This window comes from Phyllostomus hastatus, unplaced genomic scaffold (assembly GCF_019186645.2).
Source record: "Phyllostomus hastatus isolate PE091 unplaced genomic scaffold, TTU_PhHast_1.1 phas_contig_40, whole genome shotgun sequence".
NCBI lineage: Eukaryota > Metazoa > Chordata > Mammalia > Chiroptera > Phyllostomidae > Phyllostomus > Phyllostomus hastatus.
Window position 1 is genome coordinate 69,085,734 of NW_025333872.1, and position 27,856 is coordinate 69,113,589.

The following is a 27,856-nucleotide window of genomic DNA, read 5'->3' on the forward strand; positions in this document are numbered from 1 at the left end:
CTCAAGGTGTAATCAGCAGCCCTGCTTAAGCTCCATGGGGTGGGGCAGACGTTCCTGTGAGTGGAGCTATTGCTTTCTCTCAGGCTGCTAAACAGAGAGGAGTACTTTGCCTGAGGAAGATGGCTTCTGCAATAACTCAGCACAGGAATCCCAGCGGCTCTTCCTTCAGTACTCTCCCCAGAGCCACCAACCCCAGAGTCTCCTCAAGCACCTCTAGTCCACTCTGCCCTCCCTCTGTAGGAGGCCAGGGTAAGTGGCTGTAAAAGAAATTTTGTGTGTTGGCTCCGTAAGAGTCTGAGTCTCCAGCCATCTCTACCTGGCAGACAGAAACGCTGCTGCTTTTCACAGCTGGATGTTATCTGGGGTCCTTTCCAACTCTGGTGCTATAGGCTGGGGAACCCTGCTTGGTGTTTAGGCCCCACACTTCTCAGGGCCAAACTCCCAGCCACTGAAATATTCCTCTGGAACTTCATCTGCCACCCATGGGAGCCCAGCCAACCCTCCTAAGCCTCCTCTGCACTCCCGAGCAGTGTCATTGTGGTACAGTCATTTTTTCTGTCTTTCCATGGTTGTAAGGCTTCTTTCCAGTTAGTGTTCACTTGGTCATTCAGCATGATTTCTCTATAATTTAGCTGTGATTCCAGATTGGTCCAGACTGGTGTAATTCCAGAAGGAGGTTAGTGTAGTTTTTACTTACTCCTCAGCCAAGGAGACTTTTTAATCAAGTGAAAAAAAAATGGGTAACAAAATAAGAGCAGGATTCATATTTAATTTAAACACAACATGATTGAAACATATTTATAAAAAAGAATGGAAATATATACAATAAAATAATACAGGTGAATATATTTAAGTATCATATTTTCCCAATTTTTCTTTTCTGATGTTCAAAATTTTACATATTTTCTATAATAAAATATTTCTGTCATTGAGAGGAAAACATAAAAATTATTTTTAAATGAATGAAAAGTTATGCAATCTTTACAATGTCTAATTAAATATAAAATCACAAGGAAGCTTGAGCATATGATAGTAGCATTGGTAAACATGGGAAGGTAGAATTCTGCCTTCTTCTAGATCTGTAGCAAGATCTATATTTAGAATCAGATTTCTATCATATTCTGGCTGATTACCTAATCAGATCATCCCTAGTCAAACTAGAAGTTGTTATAGTGTATTTTTATAGGCGTTTCTTTTAAGGGACAAGTTTTTATAGCATGAAGTAGATGTAATGATTTATGAATTCAAAGATAAGATTCAAATCATAAGGCAGACTGTCATAAAATGATCAAGAATTAGGAAATAAGCTGCTTTATTTGGGCTACTTTTCTCTTTTTTTCTTTTTTTATCATAACAATGGATGACAAATCTGATGAGAATGCCTAAGCAGATTAAATGATACCATTGTTGTAGTTAGAAAATTGAGCTAAAATATAATGAACTTTTAGCAAGATATGAATATAGTCCCATCATTTTGACCAGGGATATTTGTTTTATAGATCTGCATTTACATCTATTAAAAGACCTCCATTGTTAATATTAAAACACCTAGTTGTTAATAATTCTAAACTGTTGCTAAACAAGGTTGTTTTAAGACATGACTTGCTAACCCAATGCTTCTTAGGAATGCTTCTATCAGAGTTATTAGAACTGATTACATTATTTTTATATTAAGAGTATATCAGTGATATTAGTGACCTGATACTACTGTTGCTCCCTAGTTAAAAAATCATACCTGAGGAGATTTCTATAGATAGCACTGAATGCATATCAGTGATAAAGATAAACTTTGGGGGGGAATAAGTGACTTGGTTATATCTTGTAATGTTTTTCTGCAGCATCTGTTACAGTCACTTGCATTCTGCTGGTGCTTAATAAGTGTGAAATGGCTCACTGACCCAACTCCTTTTCCAATTAAGCACTTATGGACTCATGTGGCCAGTGCTTGAATTGGACTACCCTCTTCCATCTTCCAATCATTATGGTAATATTATCGAAAAATAGCTTTTTTTTATAGTAGTGGTGTTTAAGAGGAAATCACTGATATAATTTTGATCATTTCTATATATGAGTATCTATGTATTCTCTCTCTTGCTATATGTACATAATATATATGGACATATTATATATATGTTTTTATATATGTACATATAAAACATATATATGTTTTTTATGAAATTGAATCTAGAATCATTGTGAATTAGCAATAAAGGTAGGAAAATTTATTTGTCTTTAATGATATTCTTTACCCCCAGAATTATTCTAGAAGAAATTATTTTGCTAATGCCATAAAGATTGGCATTTCCCCCCCAAATTAATTTATGAATTGAAAGTAATTTGAATAAAATGAAAAAATTTGTATCTGTGTATATGGATATATGAGAACCCGAAAACTGATGTTCAGATTTATATGCTTTGTGTATGTTAACTGTACTGTATAACAAAAAAATACAGGCTTTCATTTTAGGCAGCTTTACTGTAACAGAAAGAAGCAGAAAAGCATTGGCAGTGTTAAGGTGTAACACTATTTTCCCAGCAGATGTTTATCAGCCTTTTGGTCAGAGGCGTTACCGTCTTAGTTACTGCGGAGCCATGATGTGTAATATCACTGTGGTGCTGCATCTGGCCAGTGTGTTGGCCTATCATGACTGACAGCCTTAACTAATTTTTATCTTACACAGCTAATTAGATTTCATCATTACAGCCACAAATACAATATGGAACCCATGATGATTCAATTACCTCTTTCCGTTGATAATGTTAACTGTTTAGCTGGAGATGCAAGTTAAATCAACTCCTTAAAGGGTCCACCAAGACCTGCAGCAATCAACCCTTAAAGCGTGAATTTTATCATACAATGGGATTTGCCTATCATTACAGATACCTCATCATTTTTACCTGAAACATAAAGGTTTTATTTTTCATAAGAAAAGATGAAGCTGAAGAAAAAATTGTTTTAAAGCAGAAACTGTAAGTTAGGTGCTATGTGGAAAGCTTGAGATTTTGTTATCCTGTTAGGTCATCTCTCCTGGGCACTACATCATTTTCAATTACAGTCAAACTCAGCAGTAGTCAATTACATCTCATCAACTAGCTGTAGCAACTTGGAAGAAGTTAGTACACAACTTTACATTCTTAAGTAATTTTGATGAGTAATTTCTTGAACAGTGTGAACAACAGTGTTTATTGAAAAAAATCATTCATAGGCTAAATTGCAAGGGAATGCAAAATCTTCAATATTGAGGCAATATTTAGGTAAAATCTAGTTAGAGGAAATTTGATTTAGATAAATGGGAGTTACTGAAATGTGAAAATCAAGAGTGAGAGAGAATAATAATAATAATAATAATAATAATAATAATGAAGAAAGACAGTAAAAGAAGTTAAATGAGAGAAAGTTAATGAGTAAAGTCAAATGCGACATAGTGAAATTAGATAAAGCCCTGCCTTTGTGTAATGATGCAAGTGAAGGACTGCCCTCTGTAGCAATGTGCAGGTTTCTCTCTTTATTATGAAACCTAATGTCGCCACACCCTAACAGTGACAGTTGTCTATAAATCTGTAATGACAAAGAGAGCATGTGAGCTGACTAGCTTGTCATGCAGTCTCCAGTGAAATGAAAATATCCTTCTGGGTTACTGTGAGACACAAGGGATCAAAAGGGTGAACAAAACCACTGCTAATATGACATAGAAGATGCTTTATAACTTTGTAGCATGGTAAATCAGAAATAATAAATGTCCATTTCATAAAACCAAAGGAAAAAAGATTTTTTAATAAAATACTCTTTGTCAGTATTGGCATTAATATGTCAAAAAAGAAAAGTTATTCTAGGGAAGAATATATTGCAATAGGGATACAAAGGAAACAAGTCTAGACTGCAAGTACAATTAATGGAAAAATGTTTTATATAAGTTTATGTAGAATGTATATTTTTTAATATCCTAAGTAGATAAATATTTGGGAAGCATTGCTGTATTATTTACACAAGGAGATGTGATGATGTAGTCATAATAAAATGGCAACCTATAGTGAGAACTCTAATATTGACTATTTTAAACATCCTATCATTCTATACTCATATAAACCCATGTGAGTTTACTTCTGTTGCTAAGACTGTTTCACATTTGAGGAAACTGAAGTGTAGGGAAATTGTATGACTTGAAATAGCCAAAGAGCTCTTAAACAACAAAGCTAAACTTCAGGTTCCAAGTTCTTAATCTCTATATGTTATTTATTTACATGTGACCCATTATCTTACCTATCCATAAAATATTAATTTTGGTGACAAAGACATATTTTTTATCTTGATTTCCTAAGTATGATTTATATTTACATAGAATAATGAAGTAACTATGTATAAGTAATGTCTAAATTAACCTGAATGAAGTTTCCAGATTCTTTATATTTTCAACATTTAATAAATTTAAAATATAATTTGTATTGTAAAATAGAAAAGTTCCAGTATAGACATTCTTTTGCTTCATCAGGAAGCATCCTTACCATTGACAAAGTTTCAGAAAAATTCAGTATATGTAATATAGTGTGTTTCATCAGCTCTTACCAATATTGTACTTATCCTGTTTTTTGACTTTTACTGAACAGTGTTTATTTAGTTCTCTACTGTTAGTTAGGTGGGAAAAATATGTCACCATGAACAAAGGCATGATAGAACACCTTGTTCAATCATTATTTTATTTTTTTCTTACACACTTGAACCAAGTCACAGGAACCTCTAGGCACTTTTTTTTTACCTTCTCCTCCTTAAAGTAAGACCCAGCATTTCACTATATTTCTAAAACTAAAATCCAAATCTTCAAGACAGTTGAATAAGTGTATATTTTAGGTTTTTTTTTTTAAAGATGTCTAAGATGAATTTACACTTCATGATACTGAGCAAACTTGGATGTCTCACGAGATCTCTGCACTAGAACTGAGGGCTTTGCTGGAGCCAGCAGCTTCCTTCCTTTACTTTCAGTCCCAGCTCTCAAGTCAAACAGCCCCTCAAACCCCTCCTGTTGCCTTGGACCATTTACTTTTGTCCTTACTTTGTTCTCGCTGAAATCGCACTTGTCCAGCAGTTAGATGAACCCATCACCTGGAAATCAGCTGGATCGTTATTATTCATTACATCAATTCATCATGTGGGCTTCTCAGTCCTCAAGCTACAGAAGTAATCACTGTATACTCATAAAAACCATAGTATATGCATAAAAGCCTGAGAGGGGAGAAGAGATTCTGAATCTGAAAATAGAAAGATTTTTTTCCATATTGCTCCTCATTCAAGCATCGATTTACAAAATATTTTCTTAGTACCTATTTTGTACAAAGTAGTAAGTTGACAAATTAAAGACATAAACATAAGTTTTTAAATGGTCCATTTTTCAGTGAACTTAAACAAATAGGTATAAGGCATTTAGAATGAAATTAGATCAAGTAAGATCTTACTGGACCACTAAGCGGGACTAAGTCAATTCCAATTGATATCATTCAGGAGGTGATATTTAAATTGACCTTTGGAGAAAAAAAAATATTGATAGGTGATAAAAGAAGTACCTGGGGGATAAAAATAGTAAAGCTTGAAGGAATTACAAATAAAAAGGCATAGAGGTGGCAAGTAGCCTTCTGTGTACATGGAGCAGCAAGTAGTCCAATGTCTGAAATCCATGATGACTTGAGAGGTTAAATGAAATGTGTCTAAAAAAGATAACATGGTACAAGATCATAGAGGCCCTTGAAATATAAAATAAAGGTTTCAGAACTCATTATCTAAAGAATGGGAGCCATTGATTTTCATTTATCAGAGAAATGGCATGATACCCTCTTGTCTCACTTTTTCAAATGCACATCAACTGTTTTCTTTGTTTACAGCACCCTCCCACCAGAGTCCTTCCAACCTCGCCCCCACCACTAATTTTATTTAAGTTCATATGTTCATTTGATTCCCCTCTTAAGGAAGGTGTTTCACCTCTTCTGTTAAGCTTTGCAGGACTAATTGTTCTCAGAATGCCCAGGCTATGTTTTATGATTTTTGAATAATAATCATCTTTTTCTCTACCTTCACCACTTGACTTGATTTCAGGGGGAATTTATCATTGGTCTTTCTATCTTCAATATCTTTCTAGAATGTTGCTTTCTAGTTGCTTAAACAGTGTTAGTTGACTTACTGATCAGAGCTATGTCTTGGTAAGAAAAATTCATCCTCCGTGAAAAAGGCACAATAAATAGAAAACAGAATAAAATTAAGGTAATAGCTAGATGCTCACTGTCATGGGAGACTGTGTGAGGATGAAATAAAAAGGTGAAGAGGGAAGTGAAAAGAAGAGAAAGCTGATTAGATGGAGCAGAAATAGAAGAACTGTTTGAGGATAACTCCAAATAATTTGGAGAGAAGTTGTATGTTACACATGGTTTGATTTTGCCAAGGAAAGATAGGAGTTCTCTTTGATGGGTTGTATTTGATTCTTCTCTTGGAGCATCCGATTTTTTAAATATCTAGAAGGCTTAGTTATTGTCCTTAAAACAGAATGTGGGCTACTGTTCCTTTTATCTAAAAATCTAAAAATTATTCTTAAGCAAGGTTGAGCTATAATACTATGAGTCCATAACAGTGATAAGAATATCAACAGATGAATATGAATCTCATCCTGTTCCTTAGAAAGAAGCAATATCTAATATTTCCACTAATCTTATGATTGGAGTGTTCAAATATTCAAGTTCTTTTTAAATCTTACTTAGTTGATTCAAAATTAATTGTGTTTTTTTTCTCTCTCTTGCTTTTCTGCAGTATGCTGTTTGGCTAGTCCTCTGGGTTACCTGGAATGTGTTTGTTATCTGCTTCTATTTGGAGGCTGGGGATCTCTCAAAGGTAATTTACTCTCTGATTTGCCTGAGTCCTCAGTAGTGTGTTAATAAGCCTTTACCTAAGTAAGGCAGAGTCTCATCCTGTTCTTGTTACTTAAATGCACTTTGAAGGAAGGTAAATTGAAAGGTGTCCTGGTCTATATCTCTGCACTTCTATCATCAAAAAAATGCTTTGGTGCATCACAAAAATGTATTTTCATTTTTAAGCAAAACAAATGTGAAATATTGATTATTATAGTGACCTCACCATGAACTTCTAAAACATTGACTAATGAGAGATTTCTAAAGCAAAATAGAAAATGTTTAGAGATAAAATTTTGAAGTTTAAGTTACTTACTTTGCTTATTACTCTTCTAAAGATTTTCTTGATTGGGTCCAAATAGCAATGCAGTGATTTGAACAATTAATGGGTTTTGATTGGGTAAAATTGTTACCAAAGTTATATGTTATTATTTAAGTGAAGAAACAGTTTATTGTAAAATAACAGACTTATCATACTTCCTTTTTCATTAGGTTTCTCATATGAGAGTATGTGTGATTGTTTCTGAGCATGTGTTGCTGTTATATTTCCTCCACGAATGACTTTACTATTGAAATAATGTGGTCTTTAGATCTCTAAAACCAGCATTCTTTTTTTTAGCTTCACAGCAAATAAATGTTTCTTTTTTTATTGTTGTTCAAATACAGTTTTCTGCCTTTGCCCTCCCCCCCGCCCCAACCGTCTCCACCTCCCTCCCCTGTTTCCACCCCCCTTGTTATTGTCCATGTGTCCTCTATAATTGTTCTTGTAAACCCTTCACCCTTTTCCCCCCATCATCCCCTCCCCAAGCCCCTCAGGTCACTGTCAGCCTGTTCTCAATTTCAATGTCTTTGGAATGCAATTAACACCAGGTAAGTCAAATGAGATAATCCATTCAAAGAAGTAGTGCATCTTGCTTGAGACACTTGAGAAAGTTGCAGTCATGTCCTTCCTCATATTAACTTTAAAATATTGTAAAATGTTCTTTCACCTATCTTTTATTAGAGCAGGAAGACCCTGCAAAGATGTTGACATTTTTTTTAAAACCCAGCTGTAGCCTGCTGTAAAAAGGAGACAAAAGTGAGCTGTAAAGTCACTAGGAATTGTCTTTGCAGGGCTGTATACTTTAGGGGGCGGGTGATGGAACTAGTAGTAATACACATCGATAATCTAGCATTGAGGAGTGTTACAAAGCACTCTGAGCATTTTCAAGGATGCTTATCGAACCCAGAAGAGGCATTTCTGTGATTCTTGTAGTGCGTTGGCCTCCACACTCGGGACAGCAGGCAGTGCTTTCCCAAGGTGCTGTGACCAATGAAAATGAATTTTTCAGGTGCTCTAGGAAGGACAGAGACAGGACTGCTGCTGTGTCCATGCCAGAAAAGCAAAACACACTTTCCAAGGACTTGAATTCCTTACCCAATTTATAGATCCCCACTGCTCTATAATCTACTTTATTCAAAGGAATTCTATACTAGAATGACTTTTAATGATATTTTTAATTTTAAATAGTCACCTTAAAAATTGGAAGGCTTTTATTCAGGCATATTGGCTGAGTAAAATGATCTAGGAGATCAGTTTGTTTAATATAAAAGGAGAGAGAAGTAAAGAGAGAGAGATTTGAGCTAAGCAGCCTGCACAAATGTTCAGTAATTGTGTTCCTGGCTCCACGTGATAGCTGCAGGCACAAACAAAGCTTATGATCTCATGACCTTGGACATGGGCACTGAAACCACAGCGTGGGTACATCCTAAAACATTACAGTTTAAGACAGTTACAACCCAAATGACTAAAAATTCTTCTAACGCACACAGGCAGGTAATGACTATCCCTTGGCAAGGCAGCAGTTAATAATATTCCTCTTTCTTTTCGTCTCATAAACCAATACTAGGCTCTGCAGAGCACATGAAAATTTAATATTTTTAACAAATAATCTAAAAAAACCCATAAAGGGCAAAGTTATAATACTTATCTGTACCAGGTTTTTCCTTCCTTTTCTACTCAAAGGGTTTGAGAAAGGCATATTTATACCGTTTAATTCTTCAGGTTCTGCAACTGCATCACACTCTTCAAGTAACACGGTGACAGGAGGGCGCATTGGTGATTGAAAAGTGGACAGGTATATGAAAACTCAAAATTGGACTCCTGAAACTGCTGATAACACTTAGATTACAGAATATAATTTTTTTCTCAACACACTAAAAAATAACATGGTTTGACCATATGAATGGGTCAGTTTGTTTGAGGCTGAGGGACAAATAGAGGAAATTGAATCAGGTAGGAAAATCTATGGTCATATATATGTGAAAGAAATGTCTATTTTCATAAAGTATTTTGTGAACCATGATTCCTTCATAATGAATATTGGCAAGACTATGAAGGCAATCTTGATTTACCTGTTGCACAGGCATCCAACCTTTTGGCATCTCTGGAATACACTGAAAGGAGATGAGCTGTCTTGGGCCACACATTGAATACACAAACGCTAATGAAAACCAAAAAACTGCAATGTTTTAAGTAAATGTACGATTTTGTGTTGGGCTGCATTCATGGCCATCCTGGGCTGCATGTGGTCCACGGACTGTGGGTTGGACACCCCTCCTTAGAGTTTAGAATGTTGTGTGGTTGTTTTCCACAGTGTCTTTTCTGACTTTGCTTTGCTTTGCTTTTCCAAACTATTTACCTTGGACTAATGAGCAAAACAGAGATTGGAGTCATTAACCAACACACTGTGTACATTCAATAATGAAATAGCTTAATTATAGTAATATGATACACAGGAGTGACCTGCTTGATCTTCAGTTTTCTTTGTACCCATAGCTATGTAGTTAACATATTTTCTTCACTGAAAAATCTGTGTAAATCAAACATTATTAAAATATCAGTGACCATACTTTAATTATTATCCTCATAATATTTAAGGAAAAATAAAACTAACTCACCAGAGAAACTGCTTTAAATTTTTTTTCTCAGTTAAATTAATGGAAATGTAGTATAAAACAGTGATAGAACAGATGATAGCAACAAATAAACATATAATTATATGACAATTTTTCCATGTTGTTCACATTAATAGCTTAGATATTGGTGTTACAAGTAAATATCCTACTGCATCATATAATGTGTTACCTTTTTGGTTGCTCTTTTAATCGATCTCCTGTTAAGGAAACAGTTGACACTAGTTTGTAACTCAAAGTATCTGCTAACTTTGTAGGCAGTTGCCTCTGAGCATTCAATGTTTATTGAATTAATAGTTTTGAGAATTCCTCATGTAAATAGTTTTATTGTTCTGTTGTGTTGTTTTGGACACCCGTGATTGATTCTGTTGCTCACTTGTCAAATAGAAAGAAATGGGAACTAATTCCAGGTATCAACTGAACTGAGTTACTTTGCAGAAAGATCTGTTACTAGTTCTATAGTAAATTTTAGCTTCAAAGTGCATAGTAGTTAGAAGGAAAATACATGTGAGGTGGTATGGTAATTCACCTATTAGGCCCGTCACCTGGGACATGAAATTTATGAAATAATTTTTGAGTAGCAGTACACAGGAAAAATGCAGTGGTCTTTGGTATCTGTAAAAACATGTATTGTATTGGATCTGACAGAACTGGAAATTACTCTTATGCTGAAATTATATTTTAACACTATGTGATGATTTTGAGAACTCATATTCTACTTTTGTACTTTATGGGGCACCATTAGTGAATGGTGCACCTATCTTTAGAAAAGAAACAATAACTTTACAGACCATGAAGAAAAAACCAAGGGATTATTTACATTTAAAACAGCTAATTAGTTTTTAACCCCTTGAAACTAAGATGCAAGTATGTATTCTTCAGGCTTGATTATATTGTTGGAAATTTATCTAGTTAAACACAACCTAAGCAACTAATTATACCTATTGATTAGTTTGTTTTATAATAAGCGCATTTAACAGCTACTTCTACAAAACTGCCATTTTTGAATAATATGAATAATTATTTCTGTGGTCTAGATATAAATATTTATTTAAAAATTGATATATAACACAGTCATGTAAGAGTGTGGCTTATTTCAGTCATGGGGACTAAAATTTCTGTCTTGCAAATAGAAGTCAGGAGGAATATAAAACCTGTCCTTCACTGTAGTGACGGGGAAAACATCCTGAAAACCAGGTGTGAGTGCTGTGTGGGATGATGTCCTGTTGCAGCAGTCCCTGCTTGTTCACTCTATTTAAAAACATTACTCATTTAAAGGGGTATCTCAGTTTTGGATATTTTCTGCTCAATCAAATCAATATTGGTATAAAATTTTGTTTTTATGATTTCATATGAAAAAGCTAGTATGGAGAGAAACCTATTAATTTTTTAAAAAAATGGAATTAGTGCTGTACATTAAGATTGAAAAACTCTATGCAAATAAAGAATTCTTCTGATAATAGATTTAAGGCTAAATAAACAAATATTAGAGGACAATTTTTTGAATTCATATATTTATTTTTTTAACTGTAAAATGTATGTAATTGAAGAAAATTTAATTTGCTCTTACTAAACAAGGAAGCAAATTTTCATTTCCTAACAATCAGAGTAGGTTTTGTTTTAGGATATAGAATAAAACATTCTACATGTTATTAGGAATTAACCATGTAATTTTTTTTCAAAATAGAAATGAACCAACCTATTATAATTTACTTAAAGAGCCAATGCCCATCTTCTCTTGTTTTCTTTAATAGTGCATTGAATTAAACTAATTATTTTCTTCCTCAACTCTTTTTTCTTTGCTTACGTTTCCTACTTCCTTTTAATACCCCTGAAGTTAGTAATTTGGCCTTTGAAGCTTTCTGCTTCTCTTTTCTACATTATTTTACTTGAACATGCTATCCACTGTCATCATTTAAACTGTGACTTCTACCCATGTCTACCAGATTTCTATCTTCAGCCCTAACCTTGCTGCTAAGTTCAAGCCCAACATCTTCCTGCTGGTGTCATGTCCACTTTATTGTCACCTTAAATTCAACATGTACAGGATGAATTTGTCATCATCCCCAAATAATCTAACTTCCTTAATTCAGTTCTCACTCAGAGAAAAAGGCAAACTTTATTTTGAAAAATGAATAAAGAGGAAAAAGAATCATGTTACAGCAGGGAGAAGGGCTGCAGAAACCTTAATAGATTGACCTAGGTGAAGCAACAAATAGATTTTTAAAGATACAGTGTTTGTGTGTGTATAATAAACTTCACATGACTAAAAGGCATAAACAGTAGAGATCTGCTGAAGTAATTACACTCTGGGAAGGTAAGTACCCCAAACAGATGAGCTGACCCTTTAAAGATGCTATATCCTGGTGGCATTTGCAGATTCTTCTTGGGGCAGGAGGCTAATAATCCGGGCTTTGAACACATAGAAAGCTATTTCTAGGGTGTGTATAAATTAGCATAGCTTTGAGGGAGAAGACCTCAAACACATGGGTAATTTTCTCATAAAAGCATTTGGCAAATTCTGTGTAAGTCTGAAGTGGGAAGACTAAAAAACAGAGTAAAAAAAATCAGCAGTGTTGCAAAATAAGTCTTGTAGATAGTAAAGAAGATCTACAGAGTAAGCTATACTTACAATTGAGAAACCTGAAGATTGAACCAGGGGCAAACACACAGTACACATTATCAGAGCTAAAATCCAGGTTCAACTCAGCACAGTCCTTGCTTGAAATAAGCTGATCAGACATTACTGTATATGTACAGTTGGAAAAAAAATAAAGAAAAGAAAAACATCTTAGGAGAAAGATAGCATTGCTTAGATCTTCGCAGTTGATTTTTGTGCATAATATCAGGCAATGGAATACTCCTACACATGCTAAAGAGAGAAACTTGTTACTAAAAGTGAAGAAAAGAATGGATGATTGAGGCAGACCAACATACGATTCAGGTATTCACTTTTAATTACAATAAGGATTTTAAAAAATATATGTTGAAGAAAATAATGAGAGAAATTGGAGACACTATATTGAAAGATGAAGAATTTACCCTCTTAAAGTTGGGATCTATAGAAACAATAAGTGAAAATTTCAAAACTGAAAATTATAATATTTAAACTAAGAATCCATTAGGGTGTTTGATAGTAGATTTTAAAGATAAGAGAAGATTAGGTCAATAGAAAATATCCAAATTGAACCACAGAGGTTAACAAAAAAAAAGGAAGAATAAAAATACAGAAAAGAATGTCAGAAACATATTGGGTTTTGCCGTAGGTACAATACACAAAGAACTGAATTCCCAGAAGGAAAAAGAGATAGAATAGTACAGAAGCAATATCTGAAGTGATAATGACAGATAATTTTTCCAAACTGATTAAATATATCAACCCACAGGTTCAAGAAGACTTTCAGATCTCAAGTGGAACAAGTACAAAGAAAACCACATCCAAATATAAACTAGTAGCATTTTCAAAAATCAAAATAAAAAAAAATCTTTTTTTTAAGATTTTATTCATGTATTTTTAGACTGAGGGGAAGGGAGAGGGAAAGAGGGAGAAAAACATCAATGTGTGATTGCCTTTCATGCACCCCCTACTGGGAACCTGGCCCAAAACCCAGGCATGTGAGCTGACTGGGAATGGAACCAGTGACTCTTTGGTTTGCAGGCCAGAACTCAATTCACTGAGCCACACCAGCCAAGGCTCAAAAAGAAAAATTTTAAAAGCCATCACAGGTAAAAGACCCATTGCGTTTAAAGCAACAGCAAAAAAGACTGACAATTGACCTTTCAACAGAAACAATAAATCCAGAAGGCAATTGAATGTCACCTTTAAAGTGCTCTAAAAGTTGCAACCTAGAATTCTGTGCTCTTTAAAAATATTTTTCAACAATAAAGGTGAAGTAAATGAATTTTAAGTCAACAAGAACTAAGATGATGTATTACTAGCAAACGTGAACTAAAACAAATACTACAGAAAGTCCTTCAGGCAGAAGGGAAACCAGTCCTTGGAAGAAATAAAATTTCAAAGAAAAAAAGATAGATATATGAGCAAAAAAAATCTATAATAGTAAAATCTTCTGGAATTTGAACTAAAATGTGTGATAATAACACAAAAGGCAGAAACTCAGCATTCTAAGTTTCTAGCATTATCATGGAAATAGTAAAGATAATAGACTATAGTATTTCAAGGATTAATAATTTCTTGAGTAGTGACTAAAGGAAAACATATCTACGAAAACCCAACTATAGATAAAAAAATTAAATCATAGAAATAATTGATTAATCCAAATACAACTAAGAAATGAGAAAACTAACAAAAAACAGGAGTATAACAAGAAAAAAAGATGGATGCTATAATCCAAAATATACTGATAATTACATTAAATATAAATAAGCTAAATACTTCAGTTAAAAATTAATATTTTTAGTCTAAAGACATAGTAGTACCCATTTATATATTGTCTATAAGAGGTTCACCTTAAATATAAGATTTACATTTAAAAGAGGAAAAAGTAGAAAAGATATACCATATAAATACAAAAAAATGGTATAATAATTCTAATATCAGATGATGTAGTGTTTAAAGTAAGAAGCATTAATAAAGATAAGTGATTTAAAAGTCAATCTACATGAAGATATTGCAATTAGTATTAACTGAATAAAATATTTCAGCTACACAATATATAAATTATAAATACACAGAATTAAAGGGAGAAATAGCTAGTCACAGTGAAAGATTTTTAATACTCTTCTTTGAATACATATCAGATCAAAATTCAAGAAGAATATAAAATATCAGTTTAACACAATTAACAAACTTAATTGAAATATTAGGACACTATGCCAAAAAATAAAAGTACAGATATTTTCAAAGGTATATGGAAAATTCAATTATATATATTTGGAAAATTCAATTCCAAACATAGAATTCTCAAAATATAGAATGATTTGCAATTATTCAGTTACTATTTCCTGACAACTAAAATTAAGCTAAAAAAAGCAAAAGCCTGTGACTGCTTGTAAATTAAGCAAAATACTTCTAAATAACCTATAGGCCCAAAAGGTGGGACTAGATATTAGAAAACCCTTTGTACCCTGACTGGTGTGGATCAGTGGATTGAGTGCCCACCTGTGAACCAAAGGGTCACTGGTTTGATTCCCAGGCAAGGTGCATGCCTGAGTGGCAGGCCAGGTCTTGAGTAGGAGCTACATGAGAGGCCAACACACACTGATGTTTCTCTCCCTCTCTTTCGCCCTCCTTCCCCCTCTCTCTAAAAATAAATAAAGAAATAAAAGAAAAGAAAGAAAATATTTTGTACTGAAAAAATCTTGGGAGTAGGAATCTAAATGGGTTTCAGAGTAAAATGTTTGACTTTACATAGAGATATTAAGAGAGAAGAAATACTGATAATTAATCATCTAAACTTCCATATCCAGAAGCTAGTAACAAAATAGCAAATGAAACCACCAGAAGTAGAAAGATTAAAATAATGAAGATTATAGAAGAGCTCAATGAACTTACAACAGGAAAAAATTCAATAAAATTAAATTGTTTTAAAATGTTAAGTTTTAAAAACCTATTAAGAAAGATCAAGGGGAAAAATAAGTAAGACCATACTTTGGTAATATTACAAAGGACACTACAGACTGTCTAGCAAGAGAGGATATTGTGGCCCTGGCTGGCGTAGCGCAGTGGATTGAGCACAGGCTGCAAACCAAAGTGTTGCGGGTTCGATTCCCAGTCAGGGTACATGCCTGGGTTGCAGGCCATGACCCCCAGCAACTGCACACTGATGTCTCTCTCTCTCTCTCTTTCTCCCTCCCTTCCCTCTCTAAAAAATAAATAAATAAAATATTTTTAAAAAGTATCCTTTAAAAAAAAAGAGAGAGGACATTGTGAACAAGGTTAAGCCAATATATTTGATGATCAGGATGAAATGGGCCAATTTGTTGGAAAATATACAACTTGAAAAATATTAAAAACTTGAACAACCTTTATACTTTAAAGAAACTGAATCATTAATTAAAACTTTTGACAGAGAAAAGAAACTTCATATCTGCACGAAGTCTGCAATTCACTAGTGAATTCTTAAAAACATTTAAGATTGTTGTAATACCCATTGTACATAAACTCTTTTAAGGAATACAATGGCAATGTCATCTATTTTAACTTATAGGACCAGCATACATTGCTTATTAGATACAGAGGTGATTTTCCAATGACCTACACATTACTGAATTAAAATGTAATAATATCAATAAGAATAAAGAAAAAATGTTCAATCTCTTCCTATAACTTCATAAATATATATTATTTTTCACACTGTATTATATTTACTTACATTTCCATATCTCCTGCTAAACTTCAGCTTTCTAAAATGCTGTATATCAACATTGTTATTCAGGAGAATGCCTGCCTTTGAGGTACCACACAGCAGTGAGGAATTATAGAATTTTAGATGTTTATAAACAAGCTGATATATCATAAAATAAATATAAGTTGCTCCTATTAATATATTTTAATTATTTGTTTACTTAACAGTCTCTTCTTCAATAGAGGAATCATTTTGTATTCATCCCCAGGATCAAAGGAAATGCCAGACACATGAAAAATGCTAGTTGGAATGAAATTAAATGGTAATAGAATGGATTTCAGTAACTGCCTAGCTCTAGCAAATAGAGCTGCTGGAGGTATTCCCTCTCTTCCACTGCCACATGCATAATGGCATCAACATCTCTCATGGCTAGTCCAGTGCTCTGCAGGGATGGTAAGCACGGGAAAAACCCTGAGCAGCAGGCCACCAACATCAATGTTTTTCAAAATTAACAATCACGAATCATCTCGTATCTTTTTAAACTTTAGACTGATTTTTTTTTTTTTTTTGGAATGAGGCCTGAGTTACTTTGCCCCTAATCAACTCCTACATGCCAGCATTCTTATTTGTACATTAAACATATTTTGACTTGTAAATATTGGACTACCTGGAAGTTTTAAACTAGGCTCAAGGAAGTATTTTTTATTTTTGGCTGTCCTTTGAAACAAGGATCCCAGATATTTGTGCAAATGCAAATTTATGACCTGATTTATTACTTAGTACTGGCTATAACCAAGATCTCAAGCAAAGGAAAACAACAGATTACCTAGAGCTCTACGGAGAATTTATGCTTAAGTTTATCCTTTAATACCCAAGTCATGTGTATCCTTTGTTCATGAGGGAAAATTCTTTCCAGAATCTTCCCCATACCTTTCTCCATGGTGGAGCTGACTAGACCATACATGGCCATTCCTTTAACTTTACCTTGTTTGCATAAATGTATTTTTATAGCAAGCTGAGGATCCCTATTCTAAGAGTAACAAAGCTACTGTATGCTAAGTGCAGCTCTGGTTAAGAAATACAGCTATAGCTGAGAATTCCCACTTAGATTCCAGTCCTTTTATTAAGGTTAAAACAATGCAAACCATTTCACAATTCCAGTGTTTCCTCTCATGGTGAGTTGCTCTCTCTCTCCACAAGAACTAGACAGTATATACAATTTCCATGACTCTAGTAAATTAATGGCTTTCATTTGACTTTCTTACTTTGATGTCTTTCCATCTTGCTAATTGAGCCTCCAAATGTCTTTGTGAGTATCAAACACCTGATCTTTTCTTTCGTGGGCTTAAAAGTGTTTTGGGTTTTGAAAGAGGACCTTCCATATACCAGGGTTCCCCATGAGCACTAACAAAGTCTTGGGGTATGAGCGAACATTATTATTTCTGATAGGTAATTCATGAGTATGACATATGTGAAACTTTTTTGAAGAAGGTCCGCTCAGAGAAAAATGGGAACAGGCCACCTGAGCATTTCCCTAAAATAGCAGAATGGTCTCCAGGTATGGTTTTGGCTCCCCTGAGGCTCTGTGCTGCTGGTGAAGGTCAGGATGACAGCCTCCGAATGCTGACTCGGTAGCTCTCTACACTGTCTAGCAACTGCTCCTCGTTCAAAGGCTCACCTTATCCCACTAATCCAAGGCCTACTCCTTTCTCTCCAGGAGTGAGCTTCCTGGTCTTATCTGATCTCTTTCCAATCTGTTGTTAAGAAATATCCTATGTACAATTTTTCTTAACCAACCTTTTGCATGTATGTGTATGTATACATATATACATAAAGATATACATACATATATATATGTATGTATATATATACAGGGTCTGGCAGAAGTAACACCTGCTTGAGTGTGGTTGGTAGGGTAATAATGTAGGTATGATAATTTATAGTTTTAATTTAAGCATTTCATCTAAAATGTCATATGGTATGTTGAGTGTGATATTGTTGTGTTATAGAGTTATGTGCTTATGACTTTTGTAATAAAAATTTTGTAATAAAAGAGGAGTGTTATTTGTGCCAGACCCATTTGTACACGCATTTGTGTACATATATGTGTGTGTGCTTGTATATAAGTGAAATACATGAATGCAGTGATAAAATGGGTGAAAGGGAGAAGTTAGAATTATTTTGTTAATATAGGAATCACATTGTACATGAAGTAGCATGGGATTATTTGAAAATGTAATTGGATTTCTTGTAAATGTTATCTACAAACTTTAGAGAAACTACTAAAAATTTTAAATTAAATTTATTGGGATGACACTGGTTAAAAGAATTACATAGATTTCAGGTGTACAATTCTATAATATGTCATCTATACATTGTGTTGTGTGTTCACCATCCCAATTCAAGTTTCCTTCCATTACCATTTTCCGCCCTTTACCTTCTTCTACCTCCCCCACCCCTTTCTCCTGGCAATCACTGTACTGTTGTTTGTGTCTATGAGTTTTGTTTTGTTTTTTTTTTTTGCTTTGTGCTTAATCCCTTCACCCTTTTTACTCAGCCACATAACTACCCTCCACTCTGACAGCTGTCAGTCTGTTCTCTGTGTCTATAAGTCTGTTTCTATTTTGTATGTTAGTTTATTTTGTTCATTAGATTCCACATATAAGTGATATCATGTGGTACTTGTTGTTCTCTGACTAGCTTATTTCACTTAGCACAATAAATTCCATGTCCATCCATGCTGTCTCAAAAGGTGAGCTTTCCTTCTTTTTATGGCGTAGTAGTATTCCATTGTGTAAATGTACCACAGCTTTTTTTATGCACTCATCCACTGATGAGCACTCAATCAAAGCTAGTATTTCTGAGGTAGACTTTGAGAGTCTCTTTTGGAAGTCAAAAAATTAAGAACTAAGCATTTCTTTCTCCTTTTTTGACTTCCTGTTGAATCACTGGTAATTCTCTTTGAGGTAGTGAAGATGTCACTGACTTACTAGGGAAAGTTTTCAAAATGTAAGTATTAAAAACAAAACTATAGAGATCAATAGTCTAAGACAGTACCCTGCTGAAGATAAAAAGACAAACATGGTCTAAGCAATTGACATCCACATTTATAATCCAAAGCCCAGTTTATAGAGATCATTGCAGAACAGGAAATGTTACTCTATGTCAAAAATTAAAACAGCTATATTTTATAAGTTTATAATTTACAGAGATATGTAAAATACTAGAATATGGTTGAATTAACAGCCCCATAGCTTTAAATTAAAAATATATATATTTAAAAGAAATTTTTAAACTACTACAATTCTTTTAAAAATCTTGGAGTATTTGATTCACATTAAGTGATCTTATATTAAGTGGCCCTTAAATGCTGAAATAGAGGCAGAACTTATTTGAGAATTATATCCAACTCAGCATGGCCCCAAGCTCCTGGTGTGCTCTCAGGCTGTGATAGCCTTATCAAAATCACCCCCTTCACTGAAAACCATCATCCTAACATGACCCCTGGAATTTATTTTAAAACTGGACTGGAATTGACAGTTGCCAAATTAGCTTTGGGGGGCAAAATGTCAATTTCTATGTCTGTGGACTCACTCAGGGACAACTGATGCTCTGATGAACTGTTGATAACACAAAAATACAACCCAAGGAACATTAAAGAGTGAAATAAATTAAAAAATTTTTGCGCTTCTAGCATCTAGTTTTATTTAGTCAGAAAGAGCAAATAAGTGACTATTTTTCATGCATTTTATATGGCAACAAACCTACTCTAATTCTGTCCTGTACTTAAAATTTACATTGAAAATACAATTGTACTTTGGATTAGTAGCCATGATTTGGATTAATATAGGTAACCAGGGAGCAATGTTCAGTAAGTACTGTAATTAAATGTAAAGCAATACAAAGAAAATAAGATTATTTAAATACCTTTTCTGATTGAGAATTATGGAGAAATTTTGAAATATTTGAGGTGTTTTCTGTACTAATGCTGCATTTAAAGTGTTACTTCCCCTTCTCCTGCTTAAAGACGTATTTTTTTTATATTTTATAAGCAAAATGTGTACACAGCCTGATGGAAACAGAAAAGCAGCTTGCAAGGTTAAAAAGTAAAGGATGACTCATTAATAAACAACCATTTAGAGAATTATAATTAGTTTTTTTTTCCCTTCATTAGGGCATGTAGCCTGCTAGAGGGATGAGTCTAATGGAAATTGCAGGACTCCGGGGTTTCACACTCTTAGGCAGGATAATATATAAAACTGAAGTAATTAAGAGGTATTTCAAGAAATGTCATCTTTTTCATAGTGTAAAACTATGCATTTTTGTAGTGAAGTAGCTTCATTGACACCATAGGGGCATTCTGTCCCTTTTCCACTCTGACAGAAAAATCTCTAGTGACAGGTCCTTAAATCTTATTTGAATTACAAGTGAAAATGAGTTTGGTACTCTCGATTAGTCCCGAGACAGGAACTAATACACACAATTTGGCACACTCTGCAATTGCTTCTGAAGAGATCTGTGGCTCGCCAGACACTAGGAAGGGCTGTGACCCTCCTGGGGGTACTTCCCATACACTAGCTTCGTCAGGCAGCCTGCAGAAGGGATGGACTGCAGCTTTTGCACTCCGATTTTACGAGCATTGAAATTAATCCATTAAGCATTTTGTATAGCCAGGCCCCCCACTACTTACTTTTCAACGCATTTATATAGTAAGTTAACTGTGGCATCATAGTGTGCGGCATAATGAGTTTAATTCTTCTTGCCTTTTTGCTTCCTGTTTTCTTCTCAATAGAAAAAAATTGAAAGAAAGAAAGAAAACAAGATAGCTAAGTTTAACATTGCCAAATAGCCAAATAATTAGTATTGCCGGATACTTTTTCTTTTTAAGTTTTTCCTCAGAAAATATAAAACCAGAAGCACAGATAGCAGAATATTATCTAATAGAAATAATAAATGTGAATGTGCAGTGCAAAAACCATAAAGTATTAATTGCTTCTAAAATAATGAGAAAAGAGTATTTTACTTCAGTCTTCTAATGTAGGAAAGATGGGCCCTCAGTCTGTGACTAATTCCAACATTTATTAAGAATGCAAGTTGTAGCAGATTTACATGTTCTTTTAGAAAAGTGAAAACAAATAAGCTACAATGTAAATGTTTAGATCACCTTCTTTGCAATCACCATTTTATTTTCTGAATTATTCGATTCTCTTGAGTATTTCATCAGAGCAAAATCTCTCCAAGGGGAAGAAGTGACATGATCTCATTTGGAAAATGTTGTCAAGGAGTCAAGCTACGATGCAAATGAGACACAAATCCTAGTATTTTCCTTGACAACTATGGAATTACTAAATCTGAAGACATATGATGATTGAAAAAGGAGGAAAATAAAATAATTGCACACTCAGAGAAAAGGAGAAACGGGTATGGTTTGGATGATAAATTTATTGGTGCAATAAGAAGCTCTTGTAATAAATTAATGTAAATAATCATGCAAAGTATTACTAATGGAAGAAATATGGCTTCAGAATTGCATATTCTCAAAGGATATTTTATAATCTAAGTCATTATTTTCCCATGTTTGGGGCCAAAGTTCAAGTTATATTTTTGCCAGGATGTGTTAAAAGCAAAAACAACACGAAAAGACAGCACTTCAAGGGGCACATGGAGGCATTCTGCCTGTGCCATCTCTCACCCCTCAGACCTCCAGGGCCTGTTCCATCTTTGTTTATTTTTCCAGAAGCTGTCCACTCGCTTGAGAAGGTGCCTTTCTCAGAGAGAGGAAAGCCAGTCTTTCAAACCTGCTAGAATTGCTGTGCTCAGACATTTAATGATTTTTTTTTGTCTACCATAAATGATAAAGTGCCCTATAAGAGAGAAATTCCAGTTTACTTCAAGCTGAAATGTTCTTTTTAGGAAAATATATTTACACATTTTGGTGAATGCTAAAAAATAGGTTCACATGAGTTTTTAAAAGCCAGCATATGTCGTGACTTTACATTGAATTTTTCTGTCTTTTCATAGTATAACCTCTGTTTATGTGTCAGAGTTAAATACATGTTAATCACTGGCAAAGAGTATCCACCATCATTATTCTAGTTTTTTATCAGCTCTTAAATTTCTATATTTTATTAATATAATTTACTAAAAAACTGAATAGATCTTTGTTAAAAATATTTGAACATTATAGCTTAATTTTAAACTTGGAATGAACTTAAAAGAACTCCTAAAGTTCCTCAGCTTTTTGAAAAATGCATGCGGTTTGGACATTATTTTAAGAGTGATGAGACTTTGAATTTTGAACAGGGTAAGAATGATGTGATCTATTTATAATATATCACCATATTATTGTGAAAATACTCCATAGGGGAGACAAGAGTAGCAAGAGGACAAATAGTTGGGATACTTTTACATCCAAGTTATAGATGTTTTCAGCTTGGATTGAGGAGACAGTGAGGGAAAGAGTAAACATTATGCATGTGAGTGACATTTAAAATTATATCCAGTTATATTCTCAATATTGGATGAGGTTAGTGCAACAGGATTCGCTAATGTCCTGGAGGCAGGGTACAGGAAGAGAAAGATTAGAGTTGACATGTAGGCTTATAACTTGTGCCATTAGGAGAATTAGGTGTTTCCATTTATTGAGCTGGAGGCAGACAGGGGCAAATTCAGGAAAAGAGAGGGAGTATGTGTGTAGAACCAGTTGCTCTATTTTGTCCTCATTATATCTATGCTGTCCACTAGGCATCCCAAAGTGCACTGTCAGACAAACACAAAGGTTCATGAGTCCTGCATTTAGAAGAGGTTTTGAATGAGAAACATAAATTTGAGTCATCAGTATAAAGTGGAAGTTAAAGGCACATGAAATAATAAGTTCTCTTAGGGAAAGCATATAGAGAAAGGAAGAGAGTTAAGGCCATTACTTTGGTGCTCTACAGCTTGGTCTGGAAGAGGAGGACCCAGGAAAGGAGATGGAAGGAAGTGGACTGGGAAGGAGGAAGAAAGCTAGGAGACTAGTGTCCTTCAACTTCAATTAAAACAAAACACATAAGGTGGAGGGATGCTAAATTATGACAAGAATGAGGATGGAAAATAATGCCAAATATGGAAAAGTGGACATTATTACCAACTTTGAAAATAAAGGTGATCTCAGTAGAGAAACAGTAAAGGAAGCTTTATTAAATGAACTGAGATTAAAAAATTAAGACAGTGAGTAAAGTCAGTTTTTTCAAGGACTGTGGCTCTAAGATGCAGAGGAATAGGAGAGACTTAAGGTTGTCTAGGGAAGTTTGTTTGCACATGTTTTGTTGAATGGAGATCATGGAGCATGTTTTTATGCTGATGGAAGTAAAAAGAGGAAACTGATGATATAGGAGCAAAGTTCTTGAGTAGCTGAAAAAAGATGGAATCTAGTGCTGAAGTGGATGGAGGGTTTGACCTTAGAAAGGAACAGGGATGGAGCATCTATTACAAAAAGAAAATGCAGAGTCGATGAATGTAGATGCAGGCCACCTGGTATATTTGGTAGTGAGACAATAAATAAATTCTCTTTTAATTGCTTCACTGTGCTTCAATAAAACCAGGGGCAAGACTCATCAATTTGAGTGATAAAGCAGTAAAGAGTCAGCATTTTGAAAAACAGGAAATTGTGTATGAATGGAGTGACCCACAAGATTGGACTTAACATTGATTTTTCCAAATAATAATGATAGCATATGCTGAGTAATCAACATGGTCGACAAGTGTTACTTATGGACTATGAAACTCATGGATACCTGCTAGTTAGGTTGGGCAGCAGTACCATAAGCCAGCACAGCCATTTGCCTGTAATTGTTACAGTGTTAGCATTATTTTATTTTGAACCAATTAAGCAAATTAGATTCAAAGAACAGACTAGTGAATAAGCTTATTTAATATCAATTTTCTGTATTCAGTCCTTACATGCAGGTTTTAGGTTTTGTTTGTCTTTAAACAGGATATTAGTAATTAAAGGCAACTTTAAAATGTCCTGTCATAGACATAATTAGAAGTTGGGACTAAGTGTTATGTGCAGAGATGTAAAGCATTATACATTTCAGGAAAATACCTGGTAATGACTGATATATACAACAGGAAGAGAATGGTTAGATAAGTAATAGCCTTACTATTACTGTGTGTCATAGCCTTATGTAGCTTATTCTACAGTTCTTTCAAAATCAGAAAAGTGATTCCTTTATTATCTTCCATAATAAAGATAATGTAGGAAGACTTTTAAAACAGTGGCATGCAAGGCACCGCCAGACTTCTGCCAGGCCCCCGAGTGCCTTCCCACACCTTCACCTTGCCGGCTCAGTTCCAGCGTGCTCCCTTCTGCTGTTTCTCATTCCTCTGAGTGCATTTTTGTCTCAGTTCCTTATGACCTGTTATTTCTCTGCCCGGAGCCTTGTTTCTGAGACCTCCTCAGACCTCACAACTCCTTCTATTTACATAGGTCTCAATTCAAGGGCCACCTCTTCAAAAAGATCTTCTTACTAATATGCCTAAATAGCTGCTCCAGCTCTTACTCCTGTTACCCATCTTCACTCGTAGCCATAGCACTTATCCTGGTCTGGCATCACTTTTTACACGTATTTGTTCACTAGTGTGATGTCAGTTGCTCCTGTGAGGGCAGGGCTTGGCTTATCCATCCAAAGCACTGAGAACAGTGCCATTAGGCGTTCACTTACATGTTTCATAAACAAATTAATGAATTAATTAAATGAATATTTTATTTTAATGAATTAATGAAGTAACAATATCTTAATAAACTCTATGAAGATATAGCTGTGCTTTGAGGTCAGCTATTGCTTAACCAGAAGGGTGTCACAAGTTAGGTATCAGCAGGTACCCAAAAAGGACTTGCGGCAGATGAAAAACCGAACCAGAAAAAATAGTCAGGTAGAGCAGATGCAAATCAGAAACGTTGCTCTCCGTTCAGCCAGACTAATTAAATACGTTCTCGTTTAGCATCTCATTATCAGTTCGTGACAAGATATGACTGATACTATTGTCTTCTCCAGGAAGTGAAAGTGATACAGAACTCAGAAAGGAAGGCTTCCAGGAGGACATTCTCTCAATGAAGAAGCAGATACACTTTCAGTCAGAATACGCACCTCTATCAGCAGAGTATGCCTCCCAAACTTCCTTCCATCAAGAACCTTATAGTTTAAAAACTCGAACCTAGTATGCCTTCCGTTGTATTTAGCACTTAATCTCCAGGTTAAGCCTTTGCTCTTGGTTCAAATGTAAACTGCCAAGAGACATAACATCTGAAGGTTGCTGTGCGTAGTTTACACTGGAGTATGAATGTTGAGTGTAAGGGAATGTTCCCATTGTAGGGAGCAGTAAAGGCCATAGAAGTGATGAACAGTTTTGAGATTTGAACTGTTTGTGTGGGGAGGAAGCTGCAGAGGAACTGAGATTTCAGAGCCCCCTGACCGGACATATAATAATGCTTAAAAAAAAAACTTAGATATTCACAACTCTAAGACTGGCCTTGCTAAATCACTTACCAAATCCACTTTCTTTTAGCCACAAAGACAAACAAAATGATTTCTTTTTATCCGAGTGTGAGTAAATGAGATTTGGAAAGTGGCTGCTTGGTGAAATTATTGTAATGCACTGGAATCAATGATTTTTGCAGGAAAAAATGTAAGTTTTTTATCTACTGTTTATTTTTTTAGTTTGAATAATGCAAAATGCTTTTATTTAAAAAATGGGTAAGTGCTAAGTAGACAGAAACCAATAGTGTAAAATACATTAGTACATTAAAATATTATATTAAGTATCTCCTACAAGAAGAATTAGCTCTGACAGTACATTTTCCCAAATCAAATTTTATTGGACCCATGTTTCAAAATTTAAAAGTTTTCTCTATTAATCAGAGAACATCTGATGGAAGTAAACTGTTGCATAACAGTGCCTTTGCACACTCCACACTTCAGTGCTCTCCGCACACCCAGCCAGTCTTTTCAATACGATACTGTACAGAATGATGTGATGCTTCTTAAAACCATGCATTTTTAAAAAATATCTTACCAGTATAGGTAACTATAATTTATCTTACTTTGATTTTCAGTCCTTCTTAGGAAAATGACATAAAAATCTGTGCTGTTAGTGATGTTTGTTTTTATCTAGAGGTATCCTAATTTATAAAAGAAGACATGTTGCTTTTAAAATGAATCTGTTGGTTAGACTTGACCATACTTCCCTACAAATTAACTTTCTGATCAACAAATTTGTCTTAGTGAAGGAACTTGGGTATTGTCAGCACTGTTGATGAATGCTTAGTAAACAACATTATATTGTGTCATCTATTAAATATGAATTTTAGGTCACAAAAAAGGTTTCCTAATCTATGGAGCCAGCAAAATGTTGCTGTAGCAAGGAATTTGATACCATGCCTTCTGGATGGAAGAAATATTGTTATCAGTAGAAAAAGGCATCATTCAAAGTCAGTACAGTCTTTGATATTGAACACTTGGAAATAATATTCCAAAAAATCTTCAGATCTTGTCATTTAGCCATATTCTGTCATTTCAGTCCTTCCTTCCTTCCTTCCTTCCTTCCTTCCTTCCTTCCTTCCTTCTTCCCTTCCTTTCAACAAATATGTTTGAGCATCAGTTACATTCCCATGGACCCAAGGACCATGGCATTGAACGTGCCAGACCCAGGTCTACTGCTTATATTTTCCAAAGTCTAGCAAAGAAGACAGATGATTAAAATCTAAAGGCATTGATGTGGGATGATTATAGTAACAGAGCATGTACAAGATGGACAGAGCTTAGGAACCTCACTGAAGTTAAGGAAAGAATTCTAAGATTCTCTCTCATGAGACTCCAGCCTCCTCTCTCTTACACATCTGGGGTTTCCAGTGCCTTCTAGAATCTCAAGAGAGAAGAGTCAGACTTCTTTGAACCCTAAACATATGTCATCTCTGCTGGCTGGTAAGATCTGATCTGAATCCCAGAAGCTGAGTGAAATTTCAAGTCCCTTTGTGCACTACCAGTGCCAGTGTGACTCCTTACTGCAGGAGCAGTTATGCTTACTAAAGGGTACCCAATCACATTGGCCAGGACCTTCAGGGTAATTTTGTAATTCATAACCAAACTTCTTGGACCACCATGCACCCTCCAGGATAATGGCAAGGCAGTTGGAATTGGCAAGAAATGGCAAGGCCGTTGCAATTTTGACGGTGGTGCTGAAAAGCTGTGGGGTTTTAGAATTCTATTTGGTTGAAGACTGAGGTAGCAATGAGCCTATATAACCAGGGGTAAAGGCTGTGGGGAAGTAAGGCATGTTTCATTAGGTGAGAGGGCTTACGGGTCCTTCCTGGGAAGTGCGAATCCCTTCATGTACCCAGCTGCAGCTCAGTCACTCTGATTTAGCCTAAGTTCGAGGAAGGAATATGTTACCCAGTCTGGCAGGGCTACCTGGAAGGGCAATACTGAAGTGTGCTGGGGAAGGCTGAGGTCTCTGGCCTGGCTGCACTGATTCTCCAGAGAAAGCAATATCTCAGCCTTGCCTGGTGGAAATTCCTCATGCTGTAAAAGATCCAAGACCTAAGCAATATAGCATCCACCATATATCTTTTTCCTAGTGGAGGCTGGACTCAAAATTTTAGATTTCACCACCTCTGTTACTCAGATTTACTTCCTCTTTTTTTTATTACTGCCTGTTCTCTCTTTCTG

At 34.8% G+C, this 27,856-nt stretch overlaps 1 protein-coding gene across 2 annotated transcripts in view; it reads left to right on the forward strand.

Moving 5' to 3' along the window:
* The window catches only part of NKAIN2 (sodium/potassium transporting ATPase interacting 2), an 875,120-nt gene that overhangs the window by 479,085 nt on the left and 368,179 nt on the right, over positions 1-27,856 (forward strand). For both annotated transcript variants that reach the window (XM_045843378.1, XM_045843377.1), the window contains one exon: positions 6,788-6,868. In XM_045843378.1, coding sequence (XP_045699334.1) covers positions 6,788-6,868 — 81 coding nt within the window. The remainder of the gene's footprint in view (positions 1-6,787; positions 6,869-27,856) is intronic.